At 41.7% G+C, this 13,602-nt stretch overlaps 1 protein-coding gene across 3 annotated transcripts in view; it reads left to right on the forward strand.

Moving 5' to 3' along the window:
• The window catches only part of SYTL5 (synaptotagmin like 5), an 81,813-nt gene extending 74,874 nt beyond the window's left edge, over positions 1-6,939 (forward strand). For all 3 annotated transcript variants that reach the window (XM_058018376.1, XM_058018375.1, XM_058018374.1), the window contains 4 exons: positions 357-465; positions 1,714-1,849; positions 2,721-2,929; positions 3,519-6,939. In XM_058018376.1, the coding sequence (XP_057874359.1) occupies positions 357-465; positions 1,714-1,849; positions 2,721-2,929; positions 3,519-3,661 (597 nt within the window). In that variant the 3' untranslated portion in view covers positions 3,662-6,939. The remainder of the gene's footprint in view (positions 1-356; positions 466-1,713; positions 1,850-2,720; positions 2,930-3,518) is intronic.
• Positions 6,940-13,602: the final 6,663 nt, after the last annotated feature.

Raw genomic sequence — 13,602 nt, forward strand, 5'->3', positions numbered from 1 at the left:
TCAGTTATAGTTTATATACTCAGAAATAAGTTTGAGGGGTTTTTTTGCTGTTGTTTTTTTTTCACTTACTCATGCTAAATAACTCATCTGTGTGTTCACTGAACAGTGTCTAATGCCACATGGATTTATTTTTCTGAGAGCTTGCATTCCCTAGCTCAGAAAGTTTCTAAAATGTGATTGCCTCCAATTTGAATGTCTTATTTTCTGAAAGTGGGCTGATACATCTTGATGTGTTTAAAAAGTGTTTAAAACACTATAGATTTATTGCTATATTTCAACAGAATTATAATCAAAAGAAAAAGCTGAATGATTAACCTTGGCTGGATTTCTGGTTGGTTTGGTTTTTTCTTCTCCAGGTGGAGGCTGTGACAGATTTTGGGCTTCAATACAAAGGAGAACTGACAGTGGTTTTGCGTTATATTCCCCCGGACAGAAACCTAATGCTTCCTCTGGGGCAGTTTCAAGGTAAAACAAACATTAATAATGAGGGTTTTAAAAGTCATGTGATGATGATGTATCAAAAATCTTCACATAGGGTGAAGTAATGGTAATGGTGAAGATTGAAATCATACTTTAATATGCTCATTTATAGAATCACAGAATGTTAAGGGTTGGAATGGACCTGAAAAACCATCTAGTCCCAAGTCCCCTGCCATGAGCAGGGACCTTCCACTAGACCAGGTTGCTCAAGGCCTTATCCAACCTGGCTTCAATAGTTACATCTGGAAATTCTGAACCATGTGTGTGTTTCTTTTGCTTCATCCTTTTCTCTTACACTGAGCTTAAGAAGAGAGAATGGAAGAGGAATATGTAGTCAGTGGTTGATGCATTGCTCTGACTTAATTAAAAAAAAAATCCAGACATTAGGTAACATGATCAAAGGCAGCCACAGAGAAATAAATTGTCTGCATTGCAGTCTGAGAGTTCTTTTTTCAGCTAGTTATATACAATGCTTAAGTAAGAGACCTCACTTAGTTCTTCATGCTTAATTCACCTGAATCTGCCTCCTCATTTTCACCCTTTTTTCTTACTGTTTTTCCTCTGCTCAGTCGTACTGTATCACTGCTGCAATTTAATCCTGTAAAATCTTATTTGAGTTCTTCAGGGTGACCCATTATTTTCATCAGCAATGAACAAGGGAGGAGAGTTACTCTCTCTTTGCATGGTGTTAGCATGAGGAACAGCAATCCTTTGAAGTGAGAGCAATCACTGGGTAGCACCTGAGTGCACACGGATGTACCAGATGCAGGAATATCACTGTCTCAGTGACAGTATTGCTTGTTAGCATTTGCATTTGATGGATTAGATTCCTTTCTTTTCCTTTCTTCTTTTTTTTTTTTTTTGACAGATGATATTCCCTCTCTCTACTTGTAGTAAGGTTTACTCAAGGTTTGCTCCCTTAGAAGCTCATTGTTATCAGCTCAGTCCAGATACAGCCTGCAGTTTTTAAAATTAGTACATTTTAACATCACTCCTGATGATTACTCTTAAAAATTTGGCCAAGACAATTTACATTTTTAAATCAGTCTTACAATATAGACTGATATATCTATTAGGTGTTATGATATGTTATGATATGTTATGATATGTTATGATATGTTGTATTATATCTATTAGAATGGAGTCAGGGCCTCAGCCTGCAGTCTGTGAGTATATTATATATACTAAAATATAATTTCTGATTGTAATTTTGCAACTTTGTTCCATGCTTAGGAAAGAGAGGCTTCAAAAAAGGAAAGAAAGGAGATTCTCATCTGCCATCTGGAGGCATATTAGAAGTCCTCATCAAAGAAGCAAAGAATTTAACAGCAGTGAAATCAGGAGGCACATCTGACACTTTTGTTAAAGGGTTTGTGGGGTTTTTTCCTCTCCTTTTTTTAATGACTGCACTGGATCTAATTTAAGATTTGTATCACATGCCTGTAAACATGTGGGTACACAAAAAATTTATATAGTATGACAACATATGTGAGGTTTTTAGATATTCAGCATTTTGTGTTGGACACTCAAAATCCAAACTACATAGAATGCTTGTGTTTGAAAAAAAATAACTAAATCCTGCATCTCTCATCATAATGGATTTCTCATAAATGTAGGATATGCATTATAAATGTTACATTTAGGAAGTAATAGATATCATAAAACATTTTTCTTTGCCATTTTTTGCTCTGAATGATAGTTTTCAGGTTTGCTGGTTTCTAGATATGTTCCAATTCATATTAATGGGTTGAGTGTTGTTACTAAACAGAGCCCACAGGAAACATCCTGTCTTTAATTCCCTGGAGGAGCTTAGAATTTATCTTGATCTTCTGCTGCACTTGAAACTATCACTCAGTGCATACATTTCAAGTAGAAAAAATAATTTTAATTTCTTTCTGGACAATCTCTTGTTGCACTTTGAGATGGACACGATGACTCCAGAGAGGTCCCTTCTAGCCAATGTTTTTATGACTGTCTATATTTAGCCTCACTGAAATAAAAAGTTTGTAGTTGAGTCTTGAGGCAAGGAGACTGAATTCCAATTTCTGCTTGTGATAACTGACACTGTAGGTATGAGAACAAAGGAGCACAAATGCAAAATAAGCACTTGAAGTAGATGCTTAACATAATACCAGTGGGGAGATGGGGTCCTGATCCCATTTGAGCCTCTCTATGACTGTTATATGTTAAAAATACAATGTGAAAATCCACTTCCATATTAATTTTCCTTTATCTCCCAGGTACCTGCTCCCAGATGACAGCAAAGCTACAAAACACAAAACTCCCATAGTAAAAAGGAGTGTGAACCCCCAGTGGAACCACACTTTTGCCTTCAGTGGTTTGAATTCAGGGGACATAAGGAATGTCTGCCTGGAGCTGACTGTGTGGGACAAGGAGTCTCTTTCCAGTAATATTTTTTTGGGAGGTGTCCGTCTGAGCACTGGAAATGGTAAGGTCCCATCTGACTCAGGCTGCTTTTCTTGTTCTGCTCTCCTCTTTCCTGGTTCATGTGTATGAAGGACAGAAATGTCACTGAGTGTTTTGAAAACACACAGGAAGTTGTGCAATTTGAAAATGGAGAAAAGGCAACACGTGGATAATCTGTAGATGATTTAGATCTTTCCTCCACTGAATGAGACACAAAAATCATGTGTCCATTTGTATTTCTGCACAGTCTAAAAGAACTGTGAATACTTTGGGAAGCATTCCTTAGCATCCCAGTGAGAAGGAGCCAAATAACTTCTGTGCAGCCCTTCTGCTGGCCATGGTGTGAGCTGGAAGAGGCATGAATCCATTCCCCCTGTGCTGGGAAAAATTGTTAGTGCAGTGTGGGGAGGTTTCTGAGCCTCTTCCCATGTGCCTGAAGGCGTTCAATGACAAACTGGGGCTCTCCAGGAGCTGTGTGTTTTCAGTACAACTCCCTGTGCAGGAGGAAGTGTAAAATGCTTGTCATTTCTCTTGCACACTGTTGTAAATGAGGAGTGATGTTATCCAACTGCTCCTAAAACGGCAAATTCCCATGTTTTTACAATTGCCAGGTGTGAGCAATGGCAAGGAGGTTGACTGGATGGACTCCCAAGGGGAAGAGCAGCACCTCTGGCAGAAGATGATTGACAGCCCAGGAGCTGCAGTGGAAGGGGTGCTGATGCTGAGATCCAGCATGGGGAAACGCAGACTCTGAAGGACTTTGACTGCTGGGGAAAGCCACAGCTACTCCTGGCTGCAGGGGTGTCCAGGCTCCTGTCACTTGGCCCATGTGAACCTGAGAAGGGTTGCACCCTTTGCCTTGGACATTAAGGCTCTGAGTGAAACTTTATTGCATTCTGCACTTTCATGCACACATTCCTTACCCAGGCTTCTTGTGTGAATTGTTTCTCCTGAAGCCAGTGAGAGCAGGACCTTGCACAGAGATCAGACTGGCTTTGTCTGTCCCCTCTGGTGGCTGTGTGCAGCTGATGAGCATCCTGCCTGAGGGCTGCTCAGACTGAGCAAACTCTCTTGCTGGTCATTTAGTGAGTGATGCCAGGTTTATGAATCTCCTTGTGGCTCAGGGATGGCCCCAAAGGCAGCAGTGGCACAGAACAAGCAGATTCAGAGTGAGTCTGTGCTTTGGTGTTTGTAAATTAAGAAGCCATAATGTTATGAAGGACAGCAAGCAGTGTTTGTTCATGGTGTTTGCTTGTTGGGCTGTGCAGTGGTGCAGCACGACAGGCTTGGGACCAAAACCCAGCCAAGCAGGGCCAATTTAGTGTTGCACTGCCCTAGAACCAGGCAGCAGTGAGCTGGGGGGCAGTGCTGGTGTCCTGGCATCCTCTGGGTATTTTAATGCACTTGTATAAAAGGCAGACTTGGTTCAAAGAGCCTTTAATGAAAATAAATCATAACAAATCTTCAGTTTCCAGAATTGCATGATGCTGCTGGTTTTCATTCAGTTGACAGCTCTAGCCAGAACCTTCTGATGTCATTGAACAGAGGGAATATATCCACATGCCAGTCCCCATCTGATGTGTTACTGAGATGAGACACATGCCAGGTTTGGATGGAGTTAGCTAAAACTTGATTCAACAGATTGTATAGAACAGAATGGGATTAAAGCACATGCCAAAATGATTTGCATAACTGTAAAATCTCCTCTGAATGGACTGGGGTCTCATTCAGGCCCATGCACATTATTTGTATTCCAAGTAGGGCATTTTTCCTCCTGAACATCCCCCAGTGGATTTAATGATGAGTGGTCTTGGCCAATACAATCATTAATTTATTAACTGTGACAATTGTTCAACAGTAATTTTGTGGTCCTCAAGGTGTAAGACAAAGGAAGATCAGGAAACTGAACGAACAGCATTTCTTCTGAACTTTCCACAATTAGAACACAGCTTTCTATTTGCACTAGTAAATTCACCTATAGCTATTCCTACATTTTTTCCCACCAAAGTTTATTGCAAGAAATCTTGATTGAACAACAGAATATATTCTGATAGCTAAGCAACTACTGCTGGAGATGTTGACATCTGTAGTTGTCCTAGTGCGCAATTAAGTACATGTATTTAGAGACTAACTCAAAATCTTAAAATGTAACATTAATTCTTCTCGTTTTAAGATATTTTATCCTGTTTCTTGTTGGAGTGCCTGGAAACTGCAGGAAAGTTTACAGTCAGTCTTTTAAAATCATAATATTATTGGATTTTAAAACAGTATTTATTTGTGTTGAAAACAGTAGTTTTAATGAAATTATTTGTTTCTTTATGCATAAGTTATTTCAAAATTCTGATGTGACTTTTAAAAGTCACTGGAGATATTGCTTGCCCAGTTGGAGACTCACCATTTTCAGAAATTACCAAGTCATCTTTGAAACTGAAAATTCTCCCACAGAATCTCGGATTGGGAACCAAACATCAGCGGTTACTCAGGAAAACTGACTTCATTTTTCTTCTTTACCTTTTCTTTATTTTTGTCTGAAGTTCAGCTGAAATTGGGCAGTGAGGGAAGTCTAGTTTGGTTTTAGCTGACTTTTAATTTTTCCAGCCTAAATGATTCTGTCATTCTACAAATCTGTGCTGCAGGTGCTGTGAGCTGATAAATTAGAGCACAAATATCAAGCACACAACATTTTATGACCTTTTTCTTATCACCATAGTCTGTCCTTAATATTAGATTATTTTTTATCTTCCAAAGTGACCCAACTTAACTTTTGACACCTTAACTACCTCTCTCTTTAACAGAATTGTTTTGAGTTCTCTTGGTTGTTTGTACTACAAACCTGAATTTATTTTGAGAATAATAATATTACATTGACATGTAGTCATAAACTTGGGTTTTTTTTTTTTCTTCTGCTAGAAGTTGTTTCAAACAGATAAACTTGTTGAATGTAAAGAAAATGGTTCCTTGAGGTAAAATTCCAGTTCAAGTTGTGGAGGAACACTGGTCTGTTGAATGGTTTGCCTTGATTAATTTTGATGGTGAAAATGGAAAAAATAATAACAAGAAAATTCCTCCAAGTTGGACCTTGGAATGGGCATTTTTTCACTTGTTAAACTGAAAAAAACTTAATTTTAAATGTAATTTACTTTTGCATGGAACACAAGCTTTTGTCTAATTTTTGAATGATACTTCCTAATCTCCTAAGCATGAATGTTTTGGCTAAATCACATTTTGCTTTGAACCAAAAAAAAATTGTATTTCACTGCTTCAACTTCCGCCCATTTTGGTCATAAGGCAGGGTTTGTGGTGAATGGCTGCATCTGGGAAGTGTCACCCAGCTCACACACGGGCTTTAAGCTCTGTTTTTCCTTCAAAGAGCCAAAATGTCACTCTGAGCCCACAGCTGAAGGCACAGGCTGGGCTCTGAGCAGGCTCAGCCTATGGAGGCAACAGTTTCACCTGGGAGGGAATTCCAGCCAAGGTGGTGGTGATTGCCATTGGGGGGTGTGGGGTAGGAGAGTGGAATGACCTCCTGGGTTAGCAGGGACAGATCTGCAGCATGGTGTCACTATAAAAGATGTCACACTCACCAGAGCCTCGGAGAGATGATGAGCATCAGATAAACACCAGAGCAATTTGGAAAGTTTTGCTGTTCTCTGATGTTATCAGCCCATTTGTAGGAATCATCTGATTTATGGAAAATGTCACATTTAATTATGTCTCTCATCTCTTTGTTCTCTTCTTCTGTAAAGATGGTTTATGGTTTGGAAAAAGCACAAGATGATTAACTGCAGATGTGATTTCTTGTTTCCCGGATATTTGAATTAATTGCCCATAATTGTGCGTCATCATGTACTGTGTGTTACCAGGCTGAACAAAAAAGACAGAAAGCCAGAAATTAGACCAAAGCCTTCCTTTTCTATCTGTATTTGTAATATTGAAGGTGCATTAATGGTTTATTCAAAGCTAATTTTTGGGAGGAAATGGCCACAATTTTAACACTGATTCATAAACTCATGCCCTGAGTAAACAGATACAGCAGAGATACAGCAGAGCCGACGTTTCTGAAGTCTTTTTCAACACAGACCTGAACAACTGAAGCTGCATCAGTGGAGAAGAAATTTGATCTATAGTGGGTGCAGAAACTGTGTTACAAAACACATTTTACTCTGCTACATATTTTTCTAGCAAGGTTCGTCATTAAATTTTGAGAGTTCAACCCATTAAGAAGAATAGAAGTGCAACTTTAGCTGTAAAAGGTCAATTTGGGCCAGTAAACATCTACAGACAGTGCCAATAGCTATCAAAAAGAGCTGATGCTGAGGGCTTTCCAAGCTCTGCCAACAGATTTTGGTATCCAGCCCTGCTCTCTGGTAATTTTCTCTATCAGCTGAATGGGGACTTCAGGCTTCTAAACTTACTTGCTTGTTGAGATTCCAAAACCAGATGAAATAGGTTTGAAATGTCCTTCCTATCTCCTCTACCTCCACCATGTTACACTTGAGTGAGATGAAAGGAAAGCTGCAACGCCCAGGGGCTGCTGTTGCCACCTTCCTGTGCTAATCCAAATGCCACTGCCCTCCCTGGATGCCTTTCAGATGCCACATTTCCATCCTTCTTTTCGAGCTGTAATGGTTTAAGAGAGAAAGCATTGGGATGGTGAGCATGTTTTGATCATGATTCATTAGACTGGAAGCTTTTTCCTCTGTGCCTCTTTCAATGCAGATTATGTTGAGGCAGCACAAATGAAGCATTTTTATATATTTATTTTTGATTTTTCTTTTCCTGACTGGTTAAGTCGAGCTAAATGCAATTATTCTAAGTTGTATTCTGCAAAATATCAACTCAACTACAACAGGAGAGCAGCTTTTAAGCATCCACTGGTCCTAATTGATAAGGAGAAGTAACAGCAGGGTTGCAGTTTTGTCTGGTGCAATTTTGACTTTTTGATGGCTCTGCACATTGCCCAGCTTCAGGAATGTAAAGTTTGCAGTTTGTTTTGTACCATCCATGAAGAGAAAATCTGCTTGGATTTGTTTTGTAGCATCCACGAAGAGAAAAGCTGCTTGGGTTTCTTACACCTTTGGAGAAGAGATCAGAGCCCTGTTTCCACAGCTGTCTGGTTTGTGGGCTCACAAGGTAATAAGAGTTGTACCTGAATCTTTGCTAGGGTTTCTCTTCCCTTCACCCCTCCCTCCAGTTCAGCAGCCCTGACCAGAAGGTTCTCCCTGGAATCTGATCCCCAATATCTGGGAGGAGGCAGCATGCACAAGTGATGGGAGAACCCCACTTATTTTCTTCTATATGTGGTTAAGACTGAAATTTTCCTTTGCTAACACACAATACTGATTTTCAGCACTTTGCCACCATGACATAAGTATCTTCTGAGACCTGACCCATGCACTTTATAAACTTTTTTTCCCAAATAATTAGTTATTATTTTTTTGCTATGCCCATAAATGCTAACATTTGAGAACCCCAGAGAAATGATGGTGAGTTCCAGAACAGGATGCAGATTTGCAGTGATGCCCTTTAGCACTGCTCAGCAGGAGATGCTCAGAAGCATGCCAGCAGAACCTGACCACTGTGCCCATGAATCTCCTCCCTGATGATTTCATGTTTTCAAATGCTGTTTAATAAGTGATATTACAGTGTTAATTATACTGTGTATATTAACACTGGAAACTGAATTTCAGCTTGCATTTTAGGTGACTTTTTAGGTTGTTTTTGAAACTCACCCTGGCTGCATCTTGACCTTTTATTTAGATTATTTATTTCAACAATCCTACTTTGTGGCAATAACATTTACATGGCTGTGTGCTACTGCTCCTGACAGCTCTCTGTATATTTTTGAGAATAGTTCTTATTGTTGAGGTTTGCCTAAAGCCAAGCATAGTCATTTGTTGCAGCAATTAGAGAATGCCCTCGTGCTGCCTTTGTTCTGCTAAAAATCTGTTGCTAGCAATTTGTTCAATTATTCTGGTGGACATGAACAGTCGAAGCAGTAAATGGCATTGCAGTATGTTAAGCTTTGCCCAAATTGAGACAAAGCAATGTTTTCTGCTGAGAACATTTTTGTACTGTGCATTGTACATTGTTTTGTGGACAAAGATGGCTGGTAAGACATTTGCAGCTGTTGTCAAGATTTCTGTTATGTCTTCTAAATTAAAATACTGAAATGCTGCTGTGTCTTTGTCTCTCCTAAAATTACAGGAAAATATATCTCCCATATCTCCCAGGAGTATCCCATCTTATCTCACTGAGGTAATGACAACATTTATATGTGATGACCAATGCAAGGGCCTTGCATGTTTTCAGAGGTGAGACTCCATTGATCGACTCTGTCTCTCCTTTTGTTGTCTTAAAAGCACCTAAAGTGTAGAAATTAAGCTGGTTTTGATTTCATAAGCATTAAATCTGATTTCTTTTAAATATGCAATTTTAAGGAAAAGGGAAATACAGCATTCTCTTCCTCCTTGCTATAAAATTATTTTACATGTATATTAACTCCCCCTGTTCATCAGGTCCTCCCCTCCATCTCTGAATCTCCTGCCTCTTCCCTAGTTCAAGGTCCTGCCCACCTGAACATCCAGGTATGTTCAAAATGCATATTTTCTCTAATTTCTGGTCCTGATTTATTTTTTAATTATTATGATAAGAAAAACCAACAAGCATTCGACCCCTTAATTTACACTTTCAGCAGAGTCATGTTCCCTTCAACTTACCTCAGGGCTGAGGGCTCTCTTACATCTTCTTGTGGTTCCCCTGGGCTTTTGTGGCTTGCTGTGCCTTCCCAATGAGCAAGGAGGCCAACCCTGGGCTCAGGGCTTGTGCTGCCTCTGGCTCAGTTCCTGTGCCCAGGTTGAGGGCAGACCAGCTCAGCAGGGCTCAGTGGGCTCTTGGGGTGAGCTCAGGGTCTTCTGCCCTCACACCACTCTTGTCCAGCTCGTCCCTGGGCTGGTTCTGGCCTTTATGGGCAGGTCAGACACCCAAAAACTGGAAGGCAGCTGCAGGCAGGGGAAGAGCCCTGCTGCCATTTCTCTGCTCTCCGTACTTTTACTCAGAACTGTACTCAAGGACTTGCCTGAGGATCCTGAAGGCACCTCTGTTCCTCCTGTACAACTGAACTGTAGTTCCTCCTCCCCTTCTCTTGGAGGTGATAGCTGACTAATTCTCCTTGTAAATTTGAAGTATGGGCTATGCTAATTATTGAAATTCAGGTTTTGGTTACTTTCTGGCTGTGCGGGTGGCAATGGGAGGCATGTTGGTAACTAGATGTGCACTAGCACATTCTGCATGGACACTGGCATTCCCATTTGTTCCCTCTGTGTCTCACAGAGCATGCAGCAGCTGGGTCACTGCTTGAAGAGGCCAGAGAAAAACCACATGTGCTCTCCTCAGCTGCCTGTGTCCTCACTGGCTGCTCTGGACCAGGCAGCCTTGCTGCTCTCTGCCTTCCAGCCCCTGCAGGTGGTTTCCCACTCCTCCTTTCACCAAGCTGCCATAAAAATACCCTCCAGCCACAAATGGGCAGAGAGAAATGGGCAGCAGCCCCATGGCCAAGAGGAGCTGCACCACCTACTGAAGGTGTGAAGCACTTTTTGCTTCCTGTGGATGTACAGCAGGAGCAGAGACTGTGGTGAGTGGCTGGAAGAGATCAAGCACTGAGATTGCACAGCCTGAGCTCTATTATTCCCCCACCTCAACTTAAAAAGTGGGTTGTGATCATTAGAGTATTTAAATACCCTCCAGGTTACTCTTCAGGCTCTGCATTTTCATTAACTATGTGATGCAGTCTGACTCATGCTCTTATGTAAGCACTGAGCTGTAATGAAGTCCCATGTTGTGGTTGTTTAGTGCAGAGCTGTGAAGGATCATTGGTGTTTTCATTAAAACACAACACTTTCTGTCCCAGAAGGCTTTGAACTTCAAGAATAGGGATGTGCAACTTCAAATTTGTCTCTCTTCTGCAGCTGTAGAGGAGGTGTGTGACAGCAGGGGTTGTTCTCATCTAATTAGGTGGATTATTAGGTAGAATCTGGGGAAAATCAGGCCATTTACAAAATTGCTTTTTTGCTGAGAAACTGCTGCCTCCCACAATTTATCTCAATAGTTTTGTTTGTAAAAGATGCTGCTTGTCAGGAACAGTAATTCTTTTCTCATCTGAAATAATTGAAGTCTTCTGGTTCACACTCAGAACGTCCAGATTGATGTAGGAACCTCCAGCCCATGACTGTATCCACGCACTGGGATGCGTCACATCTCCTGCAATGAACAGCCTGGAGGTGGGATGGAAAGGGTAAGGCTTATGGCAGGTCTAATATTCCTGTTTTCAATCAGATTTGCATTTTGACAGCAGTGGTAGGATTAGAGCTATAGCAAGAAGAGTTGGGAGTATGAAATAGACTCCAGACATTGTAACTTTGAGGGAGGAGAATTTTTTGTGAAACCTTAAAAAAAAAAGTGCACTGGTGTAGATACTGAACCTTGCTTATGTAGCGTTATTTTTCTGGGACCAGAAGTGTACAGGATGAGTGACTGGAATATATTTGCATATATAAACGCTGGGCTAAAGCCAGAACTACTAAATCCCTGGTTCAAACACTCCCAAGAGACCATTCTACCAAATCCCTGTATACCATACATGCAGGCTGATTTGACTCCAAAACAGAGATGGCACATAGTACTTTTCACTGTTGCCCACAAAAATGTCCAACAGAAAATGCCAGAATCCTTGTATTACTAATCAAGAACAGCTTTTCTTAATCACAGGATTTTAAGAGATGTTCTGTGCAGAACATAACTAGTAATCCAATCACTCATGCACTCTCCTCCACTTAATTCAATTTCCTGTAACAGCCCAGTGATTGCAATCACTTCCCTGATTGTAGCAATTGTACAGCCCTGCTCCTGTTCATGCAGTCAGGAAAGAAGACTGGATGCACTGACTGTGTACCTAAATCAACATGGAGCAGACTGGAATTGCAGCAATACAGGAGAAAAATCAGACCCATCCAAGATTTTTATTTTTGTAATAGATTTTAAATCATTGGAAATCAGTTGCTCTCCTTTTTCAGTGAGAAAGTGAGGGGAAAAAAAACCTAAACCGTCCACTTGTGATTCATGCTCTAAGCACGTGAATGCTAAAGAGCCTGAGTCAGAACTGGGGCCGCAGCAGCCTGTGTATGGATGTGTCCTTGGGCTGCCTCTGCTCCACAGGCACAGAACCACACAATGGTTTGGGTTGAGATCACCTTATTCCAATGTCCCTGCTGTGGGCAGGGAATCTTCCATGCTCCAGACAGCCCCATCCAACCTGGTGCTCCAAACCTTCAGATTCCTGGCCCTCATCACCCTCAGAATTTCTTCCTACCATCTAAACCTGTCCTCCTTTAGCTTAGGGCCTTTTCCATCACTGCATGCCCTTCTGAAAATTCCTCTCCAGCCCTCTTGCAGCCCCTTCAGGCTGCTCTAAGGCCTCCCTGGAGCCTTCTCCTCCCCAGGCTGACCAGCCCCAGTGCTCTCAGCCTGTCTCCATAGCAGAGGGGCTCCAGCCCTTGGGCCACCTCAGAAGCTCCTCTCTGGACTCCTCTCACAGATCCACGTCCTTGGTGTGCCCAGCCCTGATTCCCTTGACCACTGACAGAGGGAAGGCAGCTTGGGGTGCAGCTGTGTCCACCACCCCACAGGCTCTCACCCTCCTTGCTCCTTTACAGTGGGTTCAACATTTGTTTTGTTTGTTTGGTCAGGCCTGGAAGAGAAATGGCATTTCTGTGATTTCTGTCACCAGTCCTGACCTTGTCCGTTGCTCCTAACAGCAACACTTGGAAAGCCCAGAGCTTCCTTGCCCCTCAGTTGCTCATCCTGGCAAACTTGGCACCACCACCTGCAGAGTTCAGGGTGCATCCTGATCTCCTTGGCCCTTGGCACCAGCACTGCAGGGCCAAGCCGTGCTTTCACAGCCGCTCTTGGGTGTTCAGCAACACTCTGCTAACACTGGGAAGCAGATCATCCTGCCATGGCATACCCCACACAGCTCCTCCTTGATGCTGTCATGCTTCAGCCCACAAATTAGCTTTTGCTAGCTGGTGTCAAGGCTGACTTACCTCTCTTCACATCCACTTCCTCATTAGTTCACTTGCAGGACCAATCTTTTTTAAAAGAAGAGTTTTGTCTTTTCTCTTCTTTTTCCTTTCCTTTCCTTTCCTTTCCTTTCCTTTCCTTTCCTTTCCTTTCCTTTCCTTTCCTTTCCTTTCCTTTCCTTTTTTCCTTTCTTCCTTTCCTTTCCTTTCCTTTCCTTTCCTTTCCTTTCCTTTCCTTTCCTTTCCTTTCCTTTCCTTTCCTTTCCTTTCCTTTCCTTTCCTTTCCTTTCCTTTCCTTTCCTTTCCTTTCCTTTCCTTTCCTTTCCTTTCCTTTCCCCTTCCCCTTCCCCTTTCCCTTTCCCTTTCCCTTTCCCTTTCCCTTTCCCTTTCCCTTTCCCTTTCCCTTTCCTTTCTTCTTTTCTTTCCTTTTTTTTTTTTTTTGTCATTTCAGAGGATGCAAGAGACCAAATTCTGGTAAGGATTGCTGTAAAGATGCTGCTAAAACTGTTCTTGTGCTGCTGACACCACTGTAAAATTTAAAACTCTACCTTATGGTCAAAGTCAAACAAGCATTTGGCTGGAAAATGAGACTGTGCTCTTGAGGGGCAGGAATGAACAG

The sequence above is a fragment of the Melospiza georgiana genome, chromosome 2 (genome assembly GCF_028018845.1).
Source record: "Melospiza georgiana isolate bMelGeo1 chromosome 2, bMelGeo1.pri, whole genome shotgun sequence".
NCBI classification, from domain to species: domain Eukaryota; kingdom Metazoa; phylum Chordata; class Aves; order Passeriformes; family Passerellidae; genus Melospiza; species Melospiza georgiana.